The 20,600-nt window shown below is 40.0% G+C and overlaps 1 protein-coding gene across 3 annotated transcripts in view; it reads left to right on the top strand.

Annotated features, from left to right (window-relative positions):
• The first annotated feature begins 11,058 nt into the window (after positions 1-11,058).
• The window catches only part of TTC1 (tetratricopeptide repeat domain 1), a 47,004-nt gene continuing 37,462 nt past the window's right edge, over positions 11,059-20,600 (top strand). The window contains exons 1-2 of one of the 3 annotated variants that reach the window (XM_025435165.3): positions 11,059-11,396; positions 13,306-13,670. In XM_025435165.3, the coding sequence (XP_025290950.1) occupies positions 13,338-13,670 (333 nt within the window). In that variant the 5' untranslated portion in view covers positions 11,059-11,396; positions 13,306-13,337. Of the gene's footprint in view, positions 11,443-11,712; positions 11,982-13,305; positions 13,671-20,600 lie in introns of those variants that run through there. The other 2 variants (XM_025435166.3, XM_025435167.3) reach the window with 2 other exon arrangements.

Genomic DNA, 20,600 nt, shown 5'->3' with positions numbered 1-20,600 from the left:
TTGTTGATGTCACTTTTGGGGAATGGCACTGGGATTTCAAGTGAGGCCTGTTCTTCTACTGAATTTTTTAAATGGTGCGCTTTTTTATTTTTTTATTTTTTTTAAGAGAGGGAGAGAGAAAGGGGGGAGGGGTGGAGAGGGAGAAGGAGAAATAATTGTAAGCAGGCTCCACACCCAGCACAAAGCCGGACGTGGGGTTCGATTTCACAACCCTGAGATCATGACCTGAGCCAAAATCTAGGGCCAGACCCTTAAATGGCTGAGCCAACCAAGTGCCGCTAAATGATGTTAATTTAAAAGTTGCTGCATGTGCAGCCCTGGTGGCCCAGCGGTTTAGTGCTGCCTTCAGCTTGGGGCATGATCCTGGAGACCCAGGATCGACTCCCACGTCGGGCTCCCACATGCAGCCTGCTTCCTTCTCCCTCTGTCTTTGTCTCTGCCCCCCCCCCCGCCTCTCATGAATAAATAAAATAAAATCTTTAAAAATATAAAAGTTGTTGGTGATAAAAGGATATTAATTGGGAGGGGTGCCAAGTTTTAGCCTGCCCAGTACATCTACAGAAGCCCCACCAGCCCAAAGGGTGGAGAGACACATGCCTCCCTTCTAGGTCCCACAGAGAAGGAAACCTACTTTGGCAGGCAGCGGCATCCCACTCAGTCCCCAATCCATCAGTGCAAAGCGAAGGAAAAGGACCCAGTGGGGAAACAACTCCGTGATGTACCAAGTCAGTAGCCAAGTGTATCTTTGGGAAGCCCGACTTGCATGCATCTTTACCCATTGGCCCCTTCTAAGGCCCATGGCATTACCCATGGCCCTTCTAAGGCTTCCACATGAGCCTTACAGCTTTGATTATAGGAGGTACAGCAAAGTGGCCACTGGAGCAGGACATGACCAAGGGTGGGACGGCATTTCGTGTTAAAAGATCCTTCTCCAAAAAAAAAAAAAAAAAAGATCCAAAAGATCCTTCTCAACCTCCTCACAACCTCTCCAATCACTTCTCATGCCACATTCTTCCTGTAAAGTCAGCACAACTGGCAGAAACCACTCTTGCGGCTGATGCAAGAAACCTGAGGACTAGTGGGACGCTGCCTCAGTCCCTGAATTTGTATAAACCACCTAATTGCCTCCATGTCTGTGGTTGTTAGCCACTAATTATTAGGTGTTTTGTCTCTGTCAGCATTTTTCATCAGCTGTCTCTTTCTGGGAGACATGATAAGCATTCAGTCAAGGCCAAATTGGAGGCCTGTGTCACAGAGCCACAGCGGGAGGGTGGCCTGGGTGTGGGAAGCTGTATGTGGTTTTGAAGCCAGGAGCCAGTCGGGTAGAGAGCAGAGAACCATGGGGCACTGAAACCATGATGGTAATAACAACTGCCTGTTTCTGTGCACTTGAAATCGGGCCGGGCACCACCTTAAGTCCTCTCACCCTTGAACCCTTGCCAAGCAACGTCGAATTGAAGCTTTTCTAGGGAAGAGCCCCGAGAGGCTCCATCACCCTACTAGAAGAAGGACTATGTCAGCGAGAGAATGAGTTTGGCTGCACATAAGAGAGCACAAGTAACAGAGGCTTGAAGAGTCAGAAGATTTTGGTTTTCTCTCATGTGGGTAGACTGGAGGTAGGCCGTCCAAGGAAGGTGTGGCCACCTCATACTGCTGGGAAAAGCCCATGTCCCATCTAGTATTTGCCTGTACCATCCTTCTAACGTGGCCATGATGTCCTTCCTTCACTCCCAAAGAGGAAAGGCACAAGGGCAAAGAACTGACTCTGTCCCCCTTTTAAGGAGACTTCCAGAAAGGCCCATATGTGTGCCTCTACTGCATCACATTGACATTCTTTTCTGCAAGATGGCTATTGTGTGTCTGATACTGTGCAAAGCATTTACATATATTAATGTGTTTATCCTTCATAAAAACCCTGTAAGGAAGGTCTTTTCAACCCCTGGGTTCTAGTTTATTCTTTTTTTTAAAGTAAGCTTCACACCCAGCATGGGGCTTAAATTAATGACCCTGAGATCAAGTATTGCATGCTCTAATGACAGAGCATCCAGGCACCCTCACCCTGGGTTCTAGTTTAAGCCCTGGTAGTACATGGTAAGTCATCCCAAATAAGTCTCTTTCCCTCCCTGGCCCTCAGTTTCCTCATGTTTATGAGGGATTGGACTAGAGTTCAAAGTTCTTGCTTGGGCTCTATAGACTCCTATAGGGCCATGGATAAAATTCAGGGGGGATGGTCAGGAATTTGGGGAAAAACATTATATTCTTATTTTCACTGACCTCTAATTGAAATGTAGTATTTTCTTTTATTACGACTGTAGGCAACAGACCACAGTAATATTAGTAGAATCTGTGATTTTTTCAACCAAAAGAAATCACAGGCTTTTTATAGCATATTTTAGTTGTTTTAGATATGTTAAAATATTATTTATACTCATCACTACTGAGAAATCATGGTAGTTACTACTCCTGCCATATTTAATGGGTTACATACATATATAACATATATATCACAAAAATATATTTTTAACATTTCAGTAACTTTATTTCAGTATGATTTATTCTGTTCATAATCCTGTGGATTTTGTCTCATGCACTTGAAAACATTTTTCTGAAAGGGGGTCCACAGGATTCAGCAGACTGCCAAAAGAATCCACAGAATGAAAGGAGATGAAGAACCCCTGAACTGTGAGATTTCTGTGTCCTTCTGACTATAAATGAAATTCTGCCATTCATGGCCACCCTGAACAAGTCCCTCAGTTTTGTCTTCTGTAGAATGGGAATAACACATGCTTTGCCTAGCTCAGAGCTGCCAGGAGAACCAAAATAATTACATTAGGCACACTCAAGTACACAGGTTATGCATGTTCAGTACACAGGGTCACCTTCTGAAATGCTAAGTAATTGCTGAGTGTTGTTAAATCACTTAACTTTAGACCTATTTTCTAGAGATGCTGATGTTTTTTTTATCACTTCCAGATATGTCTCCTGCTCTAGCCATATATTCTCTAGTGCCAGATTGCAATTAAACTAGTATAAAATTCAATAATAATGGGGGAAATTCACCTTGAATGCACTTGGTTGAAGCTACTTAAGACCACAAGGAGACAAAATGAGATTTTACCAATGGGCCATATAGCCATAATTATCTTAGACTTTTTGAAAAATTTGAGTCAACATACCATGGTTTAAAAAAAGTCATGGATCAACCAGTCATTTCCTTTGCCATCTCTAAACAGAGGCAAATAACAGGGAAGTTGGGAAAGTTGGTTTCCTTCCTAATTTGTGCTTTTAAAATATCTGTGAATACTTATTACATATTTATTCATCCAAGAAATCTTCCAAGGTAACCATAATTAATGTTTTAAATAGCAAATAAAGATCTACAAATATCTTATTTGTTAAATTATATTTTAGAGAGGACTTCGAATTATGTTTAGGGTAGTACTGAGTGCTTTTACAGTCTTGTACTCAAAAACACAGGGCACTCTGAGGTGGTCAGCTTGGCCAAGAAAGATGCTTCCTAAACAAGCTGGTATTTTGGCCAATTTTCCCAAGAATTTATGGAAATACATACTCTGGGATGTCTTTGTTGGGGAGAATATTTGGTTTGCACAATGGAAGCTGCCTTTTCTTCTGGCTTTGAGAGAATTTTAGTCTGGTGCTGGGGTCTGAGCTATGTAGAGAACCTAGCTAAAAGTTAGACTTGGGGAACATTTTTACACTACTAAAAAGGAAAAACCTATTTTCTATTTTTTAAAAAATCAACAAACTCTTTTTTTTTCATTCTGAGGCTAATAAAAGATCATTCATCCATTCATTTCTGGACATGTGTTTCCTGACTGCCTCCTTTTTGCAAGGACTCCTTTGTGCCAAGGACTCAGGACACAACTCATGTGGCCTTTGCCCTTGTGAAATGTAAAGGCTAAGATTAAACACTTTTAAAGACCTGCTCTGCTCTGAGTATTTTACATATGTTAATCCATGTATGCTTCCCCATCAACTTAGAAGGAAAATACTATTATTATCCCTGTGTTACAGATAGGGAATCAGAACCTTATTGAGGTTAAGGAGCTTGTCCAAGTTTACAGGACTAGTCAGGGGCTGAGCTGCTATTCAGTCTTGTCCAGTGTGGTGCTACAATCTGTGCTCTAAAACACAGGTTGGCAAACTACAGCCCTTTAGCCAAGTCCGGCCTGATGTCTGCTTTTGTAAATAAAGTTTTATTGGAATACAGACATTCTCATTCATTTACATGGTGTCTATGGCTGCTTTCATGTGACACCAGCAGTCCAGCAGGTATAGCAGAGACTGCATGGCCTAGAGAGTCTAAAATATTTACTACCTGGCCATTTACAGAAAAAGTTTGCCAACTCCTGCTCTAAAACTCTGCTATACGTTCTCTCTAGAAAAAAAGAAAAAGAAAAACAAGAGGTAAGTAAAATAATTAAAGATGATTTTTTTAACATGTCATGATTTGTGAAATGGAGTGCTGTCAGACAGTAACTGGAGTGGTAGGGTCAGGTAGGAAGCATCCTCTTTAAAAATGCAAGCCCCCAGAGCAGGGGCCTCCAAGCTGAGATCTGAATCCTGGGATTGAGCTGCTTGCTGAGGAATTTGTACTTTCCTTAGCTGTCCAAATATCCACTGTCTCCACCTTGACCTGATCAGAAGCTTTTGATCCAGTTTTTCTGGAGTGAAAATATTTCTTTCCCCTTCAAAGGGAGACTGAGAGGATTCAATGAGGGGAATGACAGATGAAAATGTTCAGCACAGTGTTTGACAGACACCCAGTTGACAACCCAGTTGGCACTCAACATACATCCACTTCTTCTTCCTTCTGACTATTGCCCTTGCCACCTGCCAGACCAAAATTGGCCCTCTGAGCTTGCAAAGGTTTGTACATCACGAATACAGGGCTTTATGCTTTGAGAAGGACATTGACATTTAATATGGCAAAATGAGGTTAGGAGTATGGTTCCTAACTCAGAACAGATTGTTTGGTCCAGCTGATGAGTCCCAAGGGAAAAAAATGTGCTAGTTCAGTCATTCCATTTGTGGTTGAGGCACACAAATTCCCTTTCTTGGTCCAAATGACCTAAGGTTGAGGGCAAAGAGGGGTTGCACAGTCAGGCAAGTGGGTGCAGGATGCTTGTCTTGGCATTTTTCAGGATGATTCACTCCAAGACAGTCAGTTCCATTGTATATGGGACCTTCATCCATCCATCGTAAGCATTAGAGGCCTCATCTTTAACCAGGCTCTGAGCCATTTGCTTGACACTAAAAAACTTCTGAGTTTTCCTGCCAAGTATATATCCACATACATTTTTACAGATATAAATCACCTTCAAAATCACTCCTTTTTGCAGTTAAGTTTACTCTATCTGCCCACCCCTTTTGTTCTTTAGAAAAACATAGAGTTTGTGGTTAGATCTAGCTTTATGTTCTCAGTCTGTTCTATTAGCTGAGTGACCTTGGGGGAAACTTTTATCCTCTCTAAGCCTCAGTCTTTTTTTTTTCTTTTAAATTTATTTATTTAGTTAGTTTTAATTTATTTGAGAGATAGCACAATCAGGGGGAATTTCTTTTAGATTTATTTATTTAGTTCGTTTTAATTTATTTGAGAGATAGCACAATCAGGGGGAAGAGAAAAGGGAGAGGAAGAAGCAGAATTGCTGATGAGAAGGGAGCCCAACGGGGGGCTGAGCCTGAGCCAAAGGCAGACACTTAACCAACTGAGCCACCCAGGTGCCTTGAGCCTCAGTCTTATTTATAATAATACCTACCAATGTCATCCATTTCTATAGTATTTGATTGCCTATTAAGTACCAGGCACTGTGCTAGGCTCTACAAGCTTGACGGCAAAAAAAAGAAGACAAATCTCTGTAGCTCTTACATCCTAGTAAAGGGACTTATAATATTGGAATAAGTAAATACTCAAGATTGCTACAGACATGATAAATGATAGAAAGGAGATATACAGAGTGATGTAATAGAGTGAGCTACTTAAGTGATATTAAGGCAAAATCTGAAGAATGAAAATGAGCAAACCACAGGAAGGGCTCTTAATGTCTTTAGGCAGAGGGACTATTGACTATTGAGTACAAAGATTTGGACATGGGGCAAATACTATTGTGTTTTAGGAACAGAAAGCAAAGTAGTATCCCAAAGGGAAAGTGGCACAAAATGATGTCAGAGAGGTGGGTAGAGACCAGATTTCATGGGTCTTATGAATCATGATAAGGAATTTTGGATTTTATTCTTATCAGAATGGGAAGTCAATGCCAACAGATAAAACTTGTACAGGATTAATCGTTTTTTATTATTATTTATTTTACTTTTTTAGAGAGAGAGAGCAAGAGTGAGTAGGTGGGGAAGGGCATAGGGAGAGAGAGAATCTCACTCAAGCTTCACACCCAGTACAGAGCTCAATGCAGGATTTGACCTCATGATGCTGGGATCATGACCTGAGCCAAAATCAAGAGTTGGACACTTAATGAGCCACCCAGGTGCTCCAAGATTCATGTTTTTGAACATCAGCCTGGTTACTGCATGGTGAAGGGATTATAAGAAACAAGAGTGAAGGGAGGCCAGGGTCATCGTAAGGATTATCTACAATTACAAATGTAAAATAATGAGCACAGCCCCTGACACATACAAGTTCTCTATGAATGTTAGCTAATGTTCTGAAAAGTCTAAGCCTACTACAGTAGAGACTAGCTTCATGTGCCTATTGAACACCTGAAATGTGGGTAGTGCAAACTTGAACTTAAATTACTTTTTTTTGAAAGATATTATTATTTATTTGAGAAAGAGCTCAAGTGCACAAGCAGGTGGAAGGACCAAAAGGAGACAGAGAAGCAGGCTCCCCACAGAGCAGGGAGCCCAATGTGGGGGTTGATCCCAGGACCTTGGGACCATGACCTAAACTGAAGGCAGATGCTTAACCAACTGAGCCACCCAGGTGCCCCATGGACTTAAATTTCTCATTTTATTTAATTTTAATAAAATTAAATTTAAAAATTAATATTTGATTCAGTCATTGGGAAGTAATTTGAATTTTTTTAAATTTTTATTTATTTATGATAGTCACAGAGAGAGAGAAAGAGAGAGAGAGAGGCAGAGACACAGGCAGAGGGAGAAGCAGGCTCCATGCACCAGGAGCCCAACGTGGGATTCGATCCTGGGTCTCCAGGATCGCGCCCTGGGCCAAAGGCAGGCGCCAAACCGCTGTGCCTCCCAGGGATCCCTGGGAAGTAATTTAAAAAAAAACCTGGATTTGTGAATTTACTTAACTGTAAATTTTATGAAATATAAGAACAGATTCAAATATTTTCAATGAAAATCTAATGTCCAAATTGAGATGTGCTATAACAGTAAAATATTCACATGTTCCCAAAGACTTAGTATGAAAAATAGAATGTATTCTCTTGATTTTTATGTTGATTACATGTTCACATGAGATTATTTTAGATGTATGGGGTTAAAGAAAATATTATTTAAATTAACTTCACTTCTTTTACTGTTTTTAATGCTGCTACTAGAAAATTTAAAGTTAGATATGTGGCTCACACTATATTGCTATTAGACATGGTGATCTAAGGGAAAACAGAAATCTAAGAATTTAAATGCACAAAATGTTAGCTCTTGATTATGTCTCCTATCAGAAATTTCATTTTGAGGATTGGAACTGCGAATAAATAGGAAGCAATAGCATCTTTTGACAACACTATAGGAATACAGGATCTGCATCTTAATTATATATTTTATGTAATACCTCTCATCTTCAGGAATTCTTTTAGCATCCCTGGCTATTTCTGGACATTGGACCTCTCTTTGGCAAGTTCATGCACCCAGACTCTGGGAGAATGTGGAGAGTAGAGTTCAGGACTTAGAGGATCCTAGAGCATAAAGCTCTATCTTCAGAGCTAGGCTCTGTAAGCCCCATGGTCTGAATATATCCACTTTGGGCACAGAAAAAACTGAGTCAGTCTAGCATAGATTTAAATCTCTAGTTCCGGGGAGGGTAGATGCACAGAACCTTCCAAAAGTTTAGCATAGTGTATATATAAGTCACCAGGGAAGGCAGGAGTGATTTCCATCCCTGCCTGCAGATTCTCCACAAAGCAATCTATTTTATGTTAAAGTTTGTGCAAGGATCTGTAGGAAGTGCGTTGGTTTGTTATTTCATTTAAGCTTCATGGAACCTTATGAAGTAGATATCAAGGTTCAGTGATTTGTCTAAGATCAGATCACACAGTTGCTAAGAGGCAGAGCAGAGATTCAGACCAAGGAAGTCTGACTCCAGAGCCTACATTCTTAACCACCATACTGGACAGTAATCCTATTGTCATGGCAGTGACCCAAAGAACCATCTTGAGTATAAGACTCCTCTTGAAAAAAAAATAAAAAAGACTCCTCTTGTATCATCTCATGCCACTAAGAAATCCTAAGAAATCACCCAGCTGCTCCCCCAGAAAGAAAAGCAAAGAGAAAATGGTTCCTTTGCTATTTTCCTGATTCATTGCTGCATACACCATAGGGTCTTGTATGATGCCTAACATTCATTCATTATTCATTCATTCATGTTCAGCTTCCATTTGTTCAATAAACTTAGGGGTTCAGCCCTCTGAGGAGTGTAAATAAAAGCTTCACAAATATCACTCTTAAAATTATCATAAGTAATGCTATTAATAATTAAATTACAAGTACTATAGTAATCATAATGTTGGTAATACTGTGAGACCATTAATAATAGTAATACAATAACTGCAAATGTTTATTGAGCACTTACCATGCTAAGAGCTGTTAATACTATTTTTTTCTGTCTTGAGCACTTCACTTATGCTTTAGATAAAACATGACACCATTTAATTCTTACAACAATCCAGTGAGATGACTCCAGGAGTCTCAAAATCTTTTTGTACAACTCATCAGAGTACCACATTACCCAGTGTTTTGGCCATAAATCCCTGAAAGAGAATCATTCACCCACGTGATAACAAAATGTTCATTGACCCCTTACAGCTGTAAACAAGACAGACATGGTCTCTACCCTGGGAAAATAACAACAGAACAGCCCTCTAGATGAGAAACCTTTCTTTTCCTTTTACATAGTGGCTTTGAGCACTAAGACAAAATTTCTGTGGTTCCAGGATCTGATTGGTGGACTTCTATTTGTAAAAATGTGTTTCTTGCTTTGCGCTCTCTACTTTAGCAATATCCAACTATTTATCATTTCCAAAAATATTCCTGAGATTTTTAGGATAGCCCTCAGCCTGTCCTGTTTGTTTTGTTTTTCCTCTTAATGAACTATTACTCTTTCAACAGTATAACTCAAATATCTTATTAGTGAAGACTTACCAAACTCGGCCAATTGAACGTTGGCTTTTCTTGGCTTAAAAAAAAAGGGGGGGGGGGGGATTGCTTCTTCCTTCAGGCTCAGTAGTCCTTTTATCTTAGGCCCACTCTCTACCTCCCCTAATAGGTTGTGAGCTCCTGGGAATGGGGAAGACAGGAACAGTGTCTTATTAGGTTTCCTGTGACCACTACTGTCAGAAGGCCTGTCACATATTATTATTGGCTCTAATTTTCATTAAACACTATGTGTCAAGCCCTGTGCACGTTGTCTTCTAGATTATATCATTTCTTTCTCCCAAAACTTAAGGGGTTTAACTTAAACCCAACCCACGTTTACATATGGGGCAAATTTATATATCAAAGTTTAGAAGCACTAATTTACACTAACGTCACAAAGCTAGTAAGTGGCAAACCAGACTTAGATTTCAAATAATAAATAATCCACCTAAAGTGTTTTTCACAGCATGTGACACCTAACAAACACATAATCAATAAATGTTAGTTACTAGAATTGTCAAAGTTGGACAACTAGTAAAGTAAAAATGCTGACATTGCAACTCAAGTTTATTTTATTTATTTACTTATTTTGCTCCAAAATGCATAGCCTTTCTATTATACCAGAATTTATTTAACAGAACTTATTTATTATTATTATTATTATTGTTATTAAAGTGTAGTTGACATACAATGTTATGAGTTTCAGACATACATGATTTGACAATTCTGTACATTACTCAGTGCTCACCACCTAACTATGGTCACTGTCACCATACAGAATTATTACAATATTATTAGCTATATTCCCTATGCTATACTTTTCATCTCTGTGACTTATTTTATTTATTTATTTATATTTATTTTATCTCCTTGCACCTCACCAGACCTCTTAAAGGTCATAAGAGCGCTAACTACTGAACAGTTTTTAAGTTCCTGCCATATTTTAAATTTTTTAAATATTAAAAGGTTTCCAAAATTCTGATATATTTTTAATGTTTTTTGTATATTAAAGCTTTTGACTTACACAAAAATGCAAGGGTGTGCACAACCTCATTTAGACATAAATTCAAAAAACAAGTTTCCTGAAAAAGCCCCTCCCAGCTATCTCTGCAATAGGTTCTGTGAATTACAGAAAACTAAGTAATAATCTGCTGTTATTGCTGATTACCTGTCTGGCTTCCTTAAGGGATATTTCGGTTCTGTATTTCTGGCATGGGGTCTAACAAACATTCAACAAGCATTTCTTGAATGGGTTCATTGGGCAAAAGTTCGTTTTTGGTTCCAGGACCACTTAACACTGTTAATATTAGTGAAGACCACAAAAAGCTTTTGTTTATGTGGGTCATACTTATCAATATTTACTGTATTAGAAATGAGAACGGAAAAATATTTAATATTTATTAATTTACGAGAACAACACACCTATTCAATGCCACTGTATTTTCCAAAACAAAAAACCCTTTTAGTGAGAAGAGTGGCATTGTTTTACATTTATGCAAATATCCGTCTTAATAGAAGACAGCTGGATTCTCAAAGCTCCCTCTACATTCAAGCCATTGCGCGATCACATGACAACATCCCCTGGAAAACAGTATATTCATGAAAGGAGGGTGGAAAAGGCAAATAGCAACTTAATATTATTATGAAAACTGTTTTGATCTAGTAATGGGCCCCTTGAAAGGCACACTTTGAGCAAACTTTTGGACAAGGTTTATGCTTCAAGATTCCCCTCTGCATGGCCAGCTTCAGAAGTCAGAGAGGAGTAAAAAGTAACAGCCCGGACGCAGCCTCTTTTTCCTCCGCGCAGAGGAAGGCGGAGTCTTGCCGTAACCCAAAATGGCAACCGACACTTGCAATTCCGTCCGTACAATGGCGTCACATCACGCGACAGCAACGCGCTCTCTCCCCGAGGCTTCCACTACATTTCCCAGGATGCTTTGCCAGCAGCGACGCCATTGGTTGGCGCCGAGGGAAGTGCACTTGACGGAGCGGATATAGAAGATCCCGGAGGCTGGGAAGGTGAAGACGCGAGGAGCAGGGGACCTGTGAGTAGCTGCCTGGCTCCGTCCGCTTTGGCTGGGAGGGACTCAGGTAGAGGACGAGCCGTTGGGAGGCGCAGGGGGGGCCCTGGCTTAGCCCTGCGGCCCAAACTCGCGTTCTCACGGTAGACCCGGGAGCAGAGAGAAACAAAACATTGCTGTGGAAGCCAAGTCTTAATTAAGATTTTGCTGCTTGAAGTTCTCTTGGGGCGAGCTGGGACGAATTCGGGCCCGTGTCGCGGCACAGGGGTTGTTGGCGTGATTTTGCCGCGACGAGGGGGGTGGGGGGGCGGGGCTGCTGGCGGTCTGACTCAGCTGGTGCAGCCGCGGTCCTCAGCGGGGTACAGTAGGGTCCCCTGGGCTGCCCTTTAAAAGCACAGGTGCCCTCTGGGCCTGCGCCAGACCGGTGAGTCAGAGCCCGCGGAGGATACGGTTTGGGCAGCAGGACTTGCCAAAGCCTCCCGAGGGCTATGATGTCTGGCCAGGATTGAGAACCGCTCTTAGTGTCTGCGGCCGACCCCGCGGGGACCCCGAGGAGGACCAGATTCCCATTCCACTGTGACCTGCGTTGGCTCTACAACACACGTTTGGGTAAAGTTGACCCTCAGGGTTCCGAGCTCCATCAGAAACTTACTCTTGAGCTTCATACGGTGGTACTGGAAAGACAGGCCTGCATTTTTTAAATTTACGAGCGGGCTATTAATTCCGAATAAAGATTAGGGACGTTTCATTTTCTTCTTGCCGTTAAACAATAGTTTATGCCTGTGTTTTGGCTACCCCGGCAAAATTCGAGCAGTGGAAAGAGGAAGAGCCACATTAAAACCAGTCTCCCGTAGAAAACAAAACAAAACAAAACAAAACAAAAAAACAAAACAGTCTCCCGTTGCTTATATGAAATTCTGAAAGGAGTGTCAGTAAAAATTTGGCATTATGAACCTACGATAACCAGTTTTTTTTATAATAAATTTCAGTGACAGGAAGTTAGGCTATGTTTTGGGTTTTGATGCAGAAGTTTATATGTAATAGGATTTTTTTTTTTTTTTTTAGATTTTATTTATTCATGAGAGACACAGGGAGAGAGGCAGAGACCTAGGCAGAGGGAGAAGCAGGCTCCCCGTGGGGAGCCCAGTGCGGACTCGATCCCAGGACACAGGAATTCTGACCTGAGCCACCGAGGCATCCCGGATTTTTTTTAATTGTATTTTATTTAAAGATTTTATTTATTTATTAGAGATGGAGAGAGAGAGAGAGGCAGAGACACAGGCAGAGGGAGAAGCAGGTTCTATGCAGAGAGCCCGACGTGGGACGCGAACCCAGGTCTCCTGGATCAGGCCCCGATTGGAAGGCAGCACTAAACCGCTAAGCCACCGGGACTGCCCCTGGATTTTTTTTTTTTTTTAATTTTTATTTTACTTATGATAGTCACACAGAGAGAGAGAGAGAGAGAGAGAAGCAGGCTCCATGCACCGGGAGCCCGATGTGGGATTCGATCCCGGGTCTCCAGGATCGCGCCCTGGGCCAAAGGCAGGCGCCAAACCGCTGCGCCACCCAGGGATCCCCAGATTTTTTTTTAAAAAACAAGTTTCCTCTGCTATGCAAAAGTTGAGTGTTCTTGTCAAGCCTTTCCTGAGCTGAAATGGCCTAAAGCAAAGATTATCCACATTATCCACATGCACCCCTACCCCCATTTTCCAAAAGGTGGAGTTCTACCACTTTCCGTTTATGAAAGACCTACATGAATATTTACCTGTTTTCACTAATTGAAAGAAAACTGAAGGGGATTTTCACTTTTTTGGAAACTGTAACCATACTAACGTAGGTCTCTGTTAAAAGCTAAGTGGAATAAGGCAGACTTTTGGAAAGTGGTAGATAACTGTATAAGCACCATTACCTAACATATTTTCTCTTTCCCCAGAGCTTCAGCTTCACTTCCCTCACTGATACAGCATGGGGGAGAAGTCAGAAAACTGTAGTGTTCCAGAGGATCTCTTCAATGGTTTGAAAGTTACAGATCACCAGGAAGCAGAGTGTGCTAGTCCTCCAGTTTCTGATCCCAAAGATCACCATCTTCACAACAAGCTGCTCAAAGATGTTGAGGCTCATTCTCAGGAAGAAGACCAGGGAGAAGAGTGTTTTCATGACTCTAGTGCCTCATTTGAAAAGGAGGAGCCAGGAGTGGACAAGGTTGAGAACAAACCTGATGATAATGTGAATTCCTCTGAACTTGATGAAGAATACCTAATAGAACTGGAAAAAAACATGCCAGAAGAGGAGAAACAGGTAAATATTTATTGTGCATGATCTGCCGCATAAACTGCTTTTTAAAGTGAATAAATGTGGCTGCTACTAAAACACAGATTGCATCATGTGGTAAAGAGTTACTTGCCTATCTGTGTCCTTGTTGCTTCATTAGTGATGGAGCTAAGATAAATCAGTATCATGGCAAGGAAGCATTCACTGTCTGCTTGGCAGATTTCTTTCTTTTTTTTTTCTTTTTTTTCTTTTTTTTTTTTTGTTGGTCAATATTGAGTTCTTATGTCTATCTTATATAATTTATTTTCTAGCACCTATATATAGCTTTTAGCTCTCAAAAAAAAAAAAATGCTATCTGTGCACCTGGATGGCTTAGTCCATTAAAGTGTCCGACTCTTGATTTTGGCTCAGGTCATTATCTCAGGGTCGTGACATCGAGGTCTGAGTTGGGCTTCGAGCTGGGCGTAGAGTCTGTTTAAAAATTATCTCTCTCTCCCACTCGTCACCCCCACCTCTAAAAAAAAAAAGTCTTTATTGATTGTTGGTTGCTGAAATTCCATTCCTTTATGGGACACTTGTTAGACTTTAGAATTATGGTATGCTGTCTATTTGTGTTAATTCCTTAATAGCAACAGATGACTGCCTGAATATCCTAGTGGTGGTTTGGTGCAGAGTGCAGTGACTAGGGCCTGCATTATTTACATAATGTTCTTGAGGAACAGAATCATGTGGGATAGTAGTTATCATTTGTTAAGCACCTATAATAATGCCAGACACTGAGCTTATGAAATTATTTGTGTTTTCATGTAATCTTCACAACACACCTATGGAACATACTGTTCATACATACTTTCCCCACAAAAGAAAAGAACTTAGTAACTTGCCTGAGATCACACATCTAGTAAATGGCAGAACTGATTTTCAAACCTAGATCTGTTTGATTCTTAAATATAATGTTGAATTTAGTAACAAAAATAGCTGTCTTTCTACAAAGCAGATACGCTAATAAAATGTCCACTTTCCTGCTTCTTTGCCCCTGGGACATATCCTTACCTGGGCAACCCTTCACTTTTGGAGACAGAAGTCTTGGTATCCCCCATGTATCCTTCCTTCTCATCCCATAAGCAAGGCTATCTGAAGAGTTACCGTAACAACTGAGCTTGTCTGCAAAGAACTTGAATGAGATTTGTAGCCTTGGCTTCTGAAGAACTCACTCACTAAACAGCTTATGCTATTTTGATATTGGGCCGGGATACTAAATGTGCATTGTAACAGTGGGAGTGGGGAGGTAATGTGACATGGAGAGGAACATCTTGTCTTTCCTTAGGCATTTTTAATTTTCAAGCCTGTTAGTTTTAACATGCATGTATTAGCTTTTGTGCTAATGTGTGCTGCCAGAAGAGAAAAATAAAGGGCAAAGAAGAGCCAATTTCATAAACTACCTCAGCAGAAATGGCTCAGAAAATTAAATCACATACTCTTTGATAATTAGGGAAATGATTTTCCAGAAAGGGTTTGGTTCAGTTTTCATTTCCCTGGTGCAGGCTTTTTAGAAATGTTGATTAAATGTCTGTGTTGAAATGTTAGCAGTGCTTTTCTGATACCTTAATACATTTTGTCCTGATAGTGAATTTTCTACAGTTCCATTGGCTTGATAGTTGTGTGGTTTGGCTCTAGATATTACATACTCTGCTTTCCATTCCCCAATTTACTAAAACTGTGTTTCCTGACCAGGAATCACATTTAAGTTCTATAAGTATTTAAAATAATTACTTTTATTACCTATAAGTTGAATATTCTAAATAGCGCAATGCCTATTAAACTTTTTTCTTCCTTTTAAAAATTAGGATGTAACTTCCATATAGTGAAACTGTTAGTTCTGTGTATAGTTCAGGGAGTCTTAACAACTATATATACCTGTGCAACTCACCCTTATTAGGATCCAGAACATCTCCATCATTCCAGAATCTCCCTTCGTATGCTTTACCACTCGTTCATTCCCTCCACCTCTACCAACCCACAGACCTACTGTTCTAATTCCCGTTAGGTTGGTTTCTTGAATTCCAGACTTTTGTGTAAATAAAATCACTTTTCAAATATAAACATTTTATATTTTATATTTGTATATCAACTCATGTTTTCATAGCTTAATTCAAAAATTTGTAACAATACCTCGTAGAAACAATGTGCTGTGGTATTAGCCATTGTTATAACTCCACTAAGGAAACAATCTCATGAGTGTACAGACTGCCTTTATGTAATTGTGGTGGTATTCTTAGTTATTTTTATGGCATCTTGATAAATATCTTTATAAAGTTCTTAGGAAACCAGCAAAATAGATGAAGAAATGTCTCTTCACTGCACATATGTTTTGGTTTTGTAGGTGATCTGAAACAGGATAGCTTTGATTTCTTTTAAAATAGACAAAGTTGAGATAATTCAATAGCAACAAAGTAAACAGAGCCAAAAAATGTGAAGACTTGCAGCTTCACTAATTTTTTTAAAGGTTTATGTATTTATTTTGGAGAGAGAGAAAGAGAGAGAGAGAGAGAGAACATGCGCACTCAAGGAGGGGGAGGGGCAAAGGGAGAGAATCATCAAGCAGACTCCCCACCAACCAAAGAGCACTATATGAGGCTCAGTTTCACAACCCTGAGATCATAAACTGTGCTGAAACCAGGAGTCAGAGGCTCAACAGACTAAACCACCCAGGTTTCCCCTCACTGATAATTTTTAAAGGCAAATTAAAGCACTATGTCTCATATAGTTAGCTGATACCGTCAATGAGAGGATGTAGGAGTGCGTATACTAATTTCAAGAGTTTAAAGTGTTATATCATTTCTGTGGGATACAGGTATCAAATTTTTATATGGATGTTTCTTTAGACCAGGGCTATCAATAGAACCTTCTGCAGTGATGGGAATGTTCTATATCTACTCTGTTCAATACGGTTGCCTACTGGCCATCAGCTACCACATATTAATAATTGTCATCAGCTGGAGTATTTGAAATGTGACTAGTAGAGCTGAGGAACTGAATTTCAAAATTTTTTATTTCAGTTAATTTAAATAGTCACATGTGGCTAGTGTTTACCATATTGGGCAGCGCAACTAAACCTGACTGTTTTTAATGATTTATTTTAAGGAGTTAGAGTTGTGTACAGATGTTTATATAATGTGTACAGATGTGTTGCAGCATCATTTATAATTTTGAACATTAGAAATGATGTTCAACAGAGGGTATTACTTTAAATATTTTTGCCATTTTTATGAGGTAGCGTATTATGCAGTCATTAGAAAGATAAGTCTTAATGTTGACATGGAAGAAATGCCTGTAATGTTAAATGATTTAAACAGGTGTGATAATATGGCTTATAATAAGAGATATGGATATGTATTTGGTTTTTGTCCAGTTCCTGGCACAGAGTTCCTAAAACCCTTGGAATTGCCTAATAAGAGATAAGGGTATATATTTTTTTATTTATAACAATCCCCTTTCAACCACACATGAGGTGACTTTTGGAAGGCCCCTAAGGATGAGGTCTGGTTTTCAGAGTTTGAAGCTTTCAGCGCCACCTAGCCCACCCCCACCTCTGAGAAAGGGACTGGGCTGGAGGTTGAGTTAATCACTCATGACCAGTGATTTGACCAATCGTGCTTATGTACTAAAACCTACAGTAAAAACCCTAAGGAGGGACACCTGGATGGCTCAGTGGTTGGGCATCTGCTTTTGGCTCAGGCCGTGATCCTGGAGTCCTGGGATCGAGTCCCACATGGGGCTCCCCCTGGGGAGCCTGCTTCTCCCTCTATGTCTTTGCATCTCTCTCATGAATAAATAAATAAAATCTTAAAAAAAAAAAAAAAAAACCTTAAAGAAGGGTTCAGAGAGCTTCCAAGTTGGGTGAACATGTGGAAGTGCAAGGATGGCACACCCAGAGGTCATGGAAGCTCAGTGCCCCTTCCCACAAACCTTGTCCTATGCATCTCTTCTATTTGCCTATTCCCAGAGTTATAGTCTTTAGAATAAACTGATAATCTAATAAGTAAACTACTTTTCTGAGTTCTATGAGCTTCTTTAGCAATTTAATTGCACTTGAGGAAGAGGTCATAGGAACTTCCAATTTATAGCCCATGAGTCAAAAGCAGAGGTGACAACCTGGACTTGCATTTGGCATCTGAAGTAGGGGTGGGGTTTGGGCCAGTCGGGTGGGATGGAGCTCTTAATTTGTAGGATCTGATGCTGTCTCTAGGTGGATCATGTCCAAATTGAGTTAAGTTGCAGGACAGCAACTGTAGAGTTGGAGTTGCTGGGTGTGGGGGAACTTTGCACATAGGGTTCCATGTGAGTATTAACAGTAAAGGAGACACACAAGAGGTGTTTTTCCTTTATAGCAGGTTATAGGATGCTATAACCTATATAGCAGGTTATAGGATGATTCCTTTTAAGTTAGAAACCTATGTGAAAATATGTTCATACATAAAAGTTTGGAAAGATATGTGGTATGATTATTGGGGAATTTTTATTTATATTTAATATACTTTTTGGAAGTATAGTTGATATACAATATTGTATTACTTTTTGGGTGTACTACATAGTGTTATGATAATTGTGTATTTCTTACCATGATAATGCTTACCATCTATCAGGATACAAAGTTATTACAGTATTATATAGACTGTATCCCCTATGCTGTACTTTTTGTCCCCATGACTTATTTTATAACTGAAAGTTTTACCTCTTAATACCCTTCACCTATTTTGCTCATTCTCCACTTTTTTTTTTTTTTTTTACATGAAGCACTTGTTACATTTATAACCAACAACAATGCAGGTTATTCTGTTTTGAGACTATAAATAAATAAAAATTGATTCTTTACAACCAACATAGGCTTTTTACCAAACAGCACATGAAGCTGACCTTTGAGGATTTGGAAAGAAATGTTATAATAGGATCTGCTAAGTGTTCCTCTTCAGGCAGAATCAAGTATCAATAGCTAAAGCCTGTTATTCAAGCTGACTTGACCAACCCTGTGGCTGAGAAGATAATCCGGGCTCAAGAGAAGTTCCAGTTCTCAGCAGAATTCATAAATCAAGAGTAATGGAGAGGAGGAGGGGTGGAGGCAAAAACAAAAAAAAGAAGTAATGGAAGAGGAAGGCAGTTAAGATTTTTAAAAAACAGGTAAAATCTCTTAAGAAAAGCACTGTATATGTGTGCGTGTATATCCTAATCTTTTGTGAAAACTTAAATGTCTGGGGCACCTGAGTGGCTCAGTGGTTGAATGTCTGCCTTTGGCTCACGTCATGATCCCCAGGACCTAGGATGGAATCCTGTATCAGGCTCCCCATGGGGAGCCTGCTTCTCCTTCCGCCTGTGTCTCTGCCTCTCTCTTTCTCTGTCTCTCATGAATAAATAAATAAAAATCTTAAAAACAAAAACAAAACTTAAATATTCACATGACCACCCAGAGCAATGGAATTTCAGGGGACATTTGAGATGTACTAGATCTGTGACACAAATAAGTGATTCTCAAAGGCTTGGCTGAAGTAAGGACAAATCTGGTCGCAGATGAGAATTGTTGCTATAATATCAGATGCAAAGGTGCTTTATAGTATGGGGACCTGTGGAACATACAACATTGTAGTGCTGTTGATCCTATAATCGAATCAGCTTTTATGGGCAACTTGTCACCATGGAGTTTAGGCCTCATGTATAAATTCCCTAGGTAATTCTTACATTTCGCTAAAGTTTGAGGACCTCTGTCTTGGGGCCTTCATTAAATAGCTGTTGAATAAATGGTATGATTATCTGGGCTGTAAGAGCCAAAAATTGATCTTACAAGTTACAGTTTATCTCATTCATTTATTCTGGAAGTGTTTGCACTTCTTCCACATGTTAGTCATTATTTGAGGCTCTTAAGGATACAGTGGTAAACAAGATAAGAGGGTTTCTCTTCTCTCATAGCAGCTGTATTCTAGTTGAAAGATATTTTTTAAAAATAAGATGAAGTGACGAGAGGTTGTGTATCAGCAAAGACTTGAAGGGAAAAAGGAGTCAAGTGTGTGACAGTCTGAGAGGAGAATATTTCACGCAAGGGGAGAAGGTATTAGCATGATTCCTTGGCTTCAGCTACTGGGTTGATGAATACCATTTACAAATACAGAGGAGAAGACATTGGGACTTTGAGTTCCTTAGAGCTCTAGTGATTTATTTATTTGTTTATTTTAAGATTTTATTTATTCATGAGAGATACACAGAGAGGCAGAGACATAGGCAGAGGGAGAAGCAGGCTCCTCACAGGGAGCCTGATGCGGGACTCCTCTCGGATCCCGGGATCACACCCTGAACCAAAGGCAGATAGATGCTCAACCGTTGAGCCACCCAGGCGTCCCTAGTGATTTAATTCTTGATGTAAATGAAAAAGTTTATTTGTAAGCCAAAATGCAGATTTAGTCATTTTAATGGGTTTGCTCTGTCCTGCCAATTGTTTGCACGTGGTATTCATTTGCAAATGGGTATATACATAGATCCCTTTAAGTAAGGGATACAAAAATCTGTTGCTGGGCACCTTGGTGGCTCAGTCAGTTAAATGTTTGCTTTTGGCTCAGGTCATGATTCCAGGGCCCTGGGATCGAATCCCACACCAGGCTCCCTGCCCCATAGGGAGTCTGCTTCTCCCTCTGTCGCTCTCCCCGGCTTTCTCTCTCTCTCTCTCTCAAATAAATCTTTAAAGGAAAAAAAAAAAAAGCTTGTTGCTTGGTGAACATGTATTCAGAGCACAAGGTTTCTGGAATTTTAAAACATTTCCCTTATTCTGAAAACATAAAGGATTGTTCTTTCCTTCAAGATGGTTTATGTTTAACAAGGAACCATTATTGAAGTATTGATTTGGAACAGAAGTTCTTTATCGGTTCTTTCCCTATCTCTCATTTTTCCTAAATCCTACAGTACTTAATCCTT

Source organism: Canis lupus, chromosome 4, assembly GCF_003254725.2.
Source record: "Canis lupus dingo isolate Sandy chromosome 4, ASM325472v2, whole genome shotgun sequence".
Classification (NCBI taxonomy): Eukaryota; Metazoa; Chordata; class Mammalia; order Carnivora; family Canidae; genus Canis; species Canis lupus.
The sequence above is the reverse complement of the archived record's forward strand: the minus strand, read 5'-3'. Positions and strand labels throughout refer to the sequence as shown.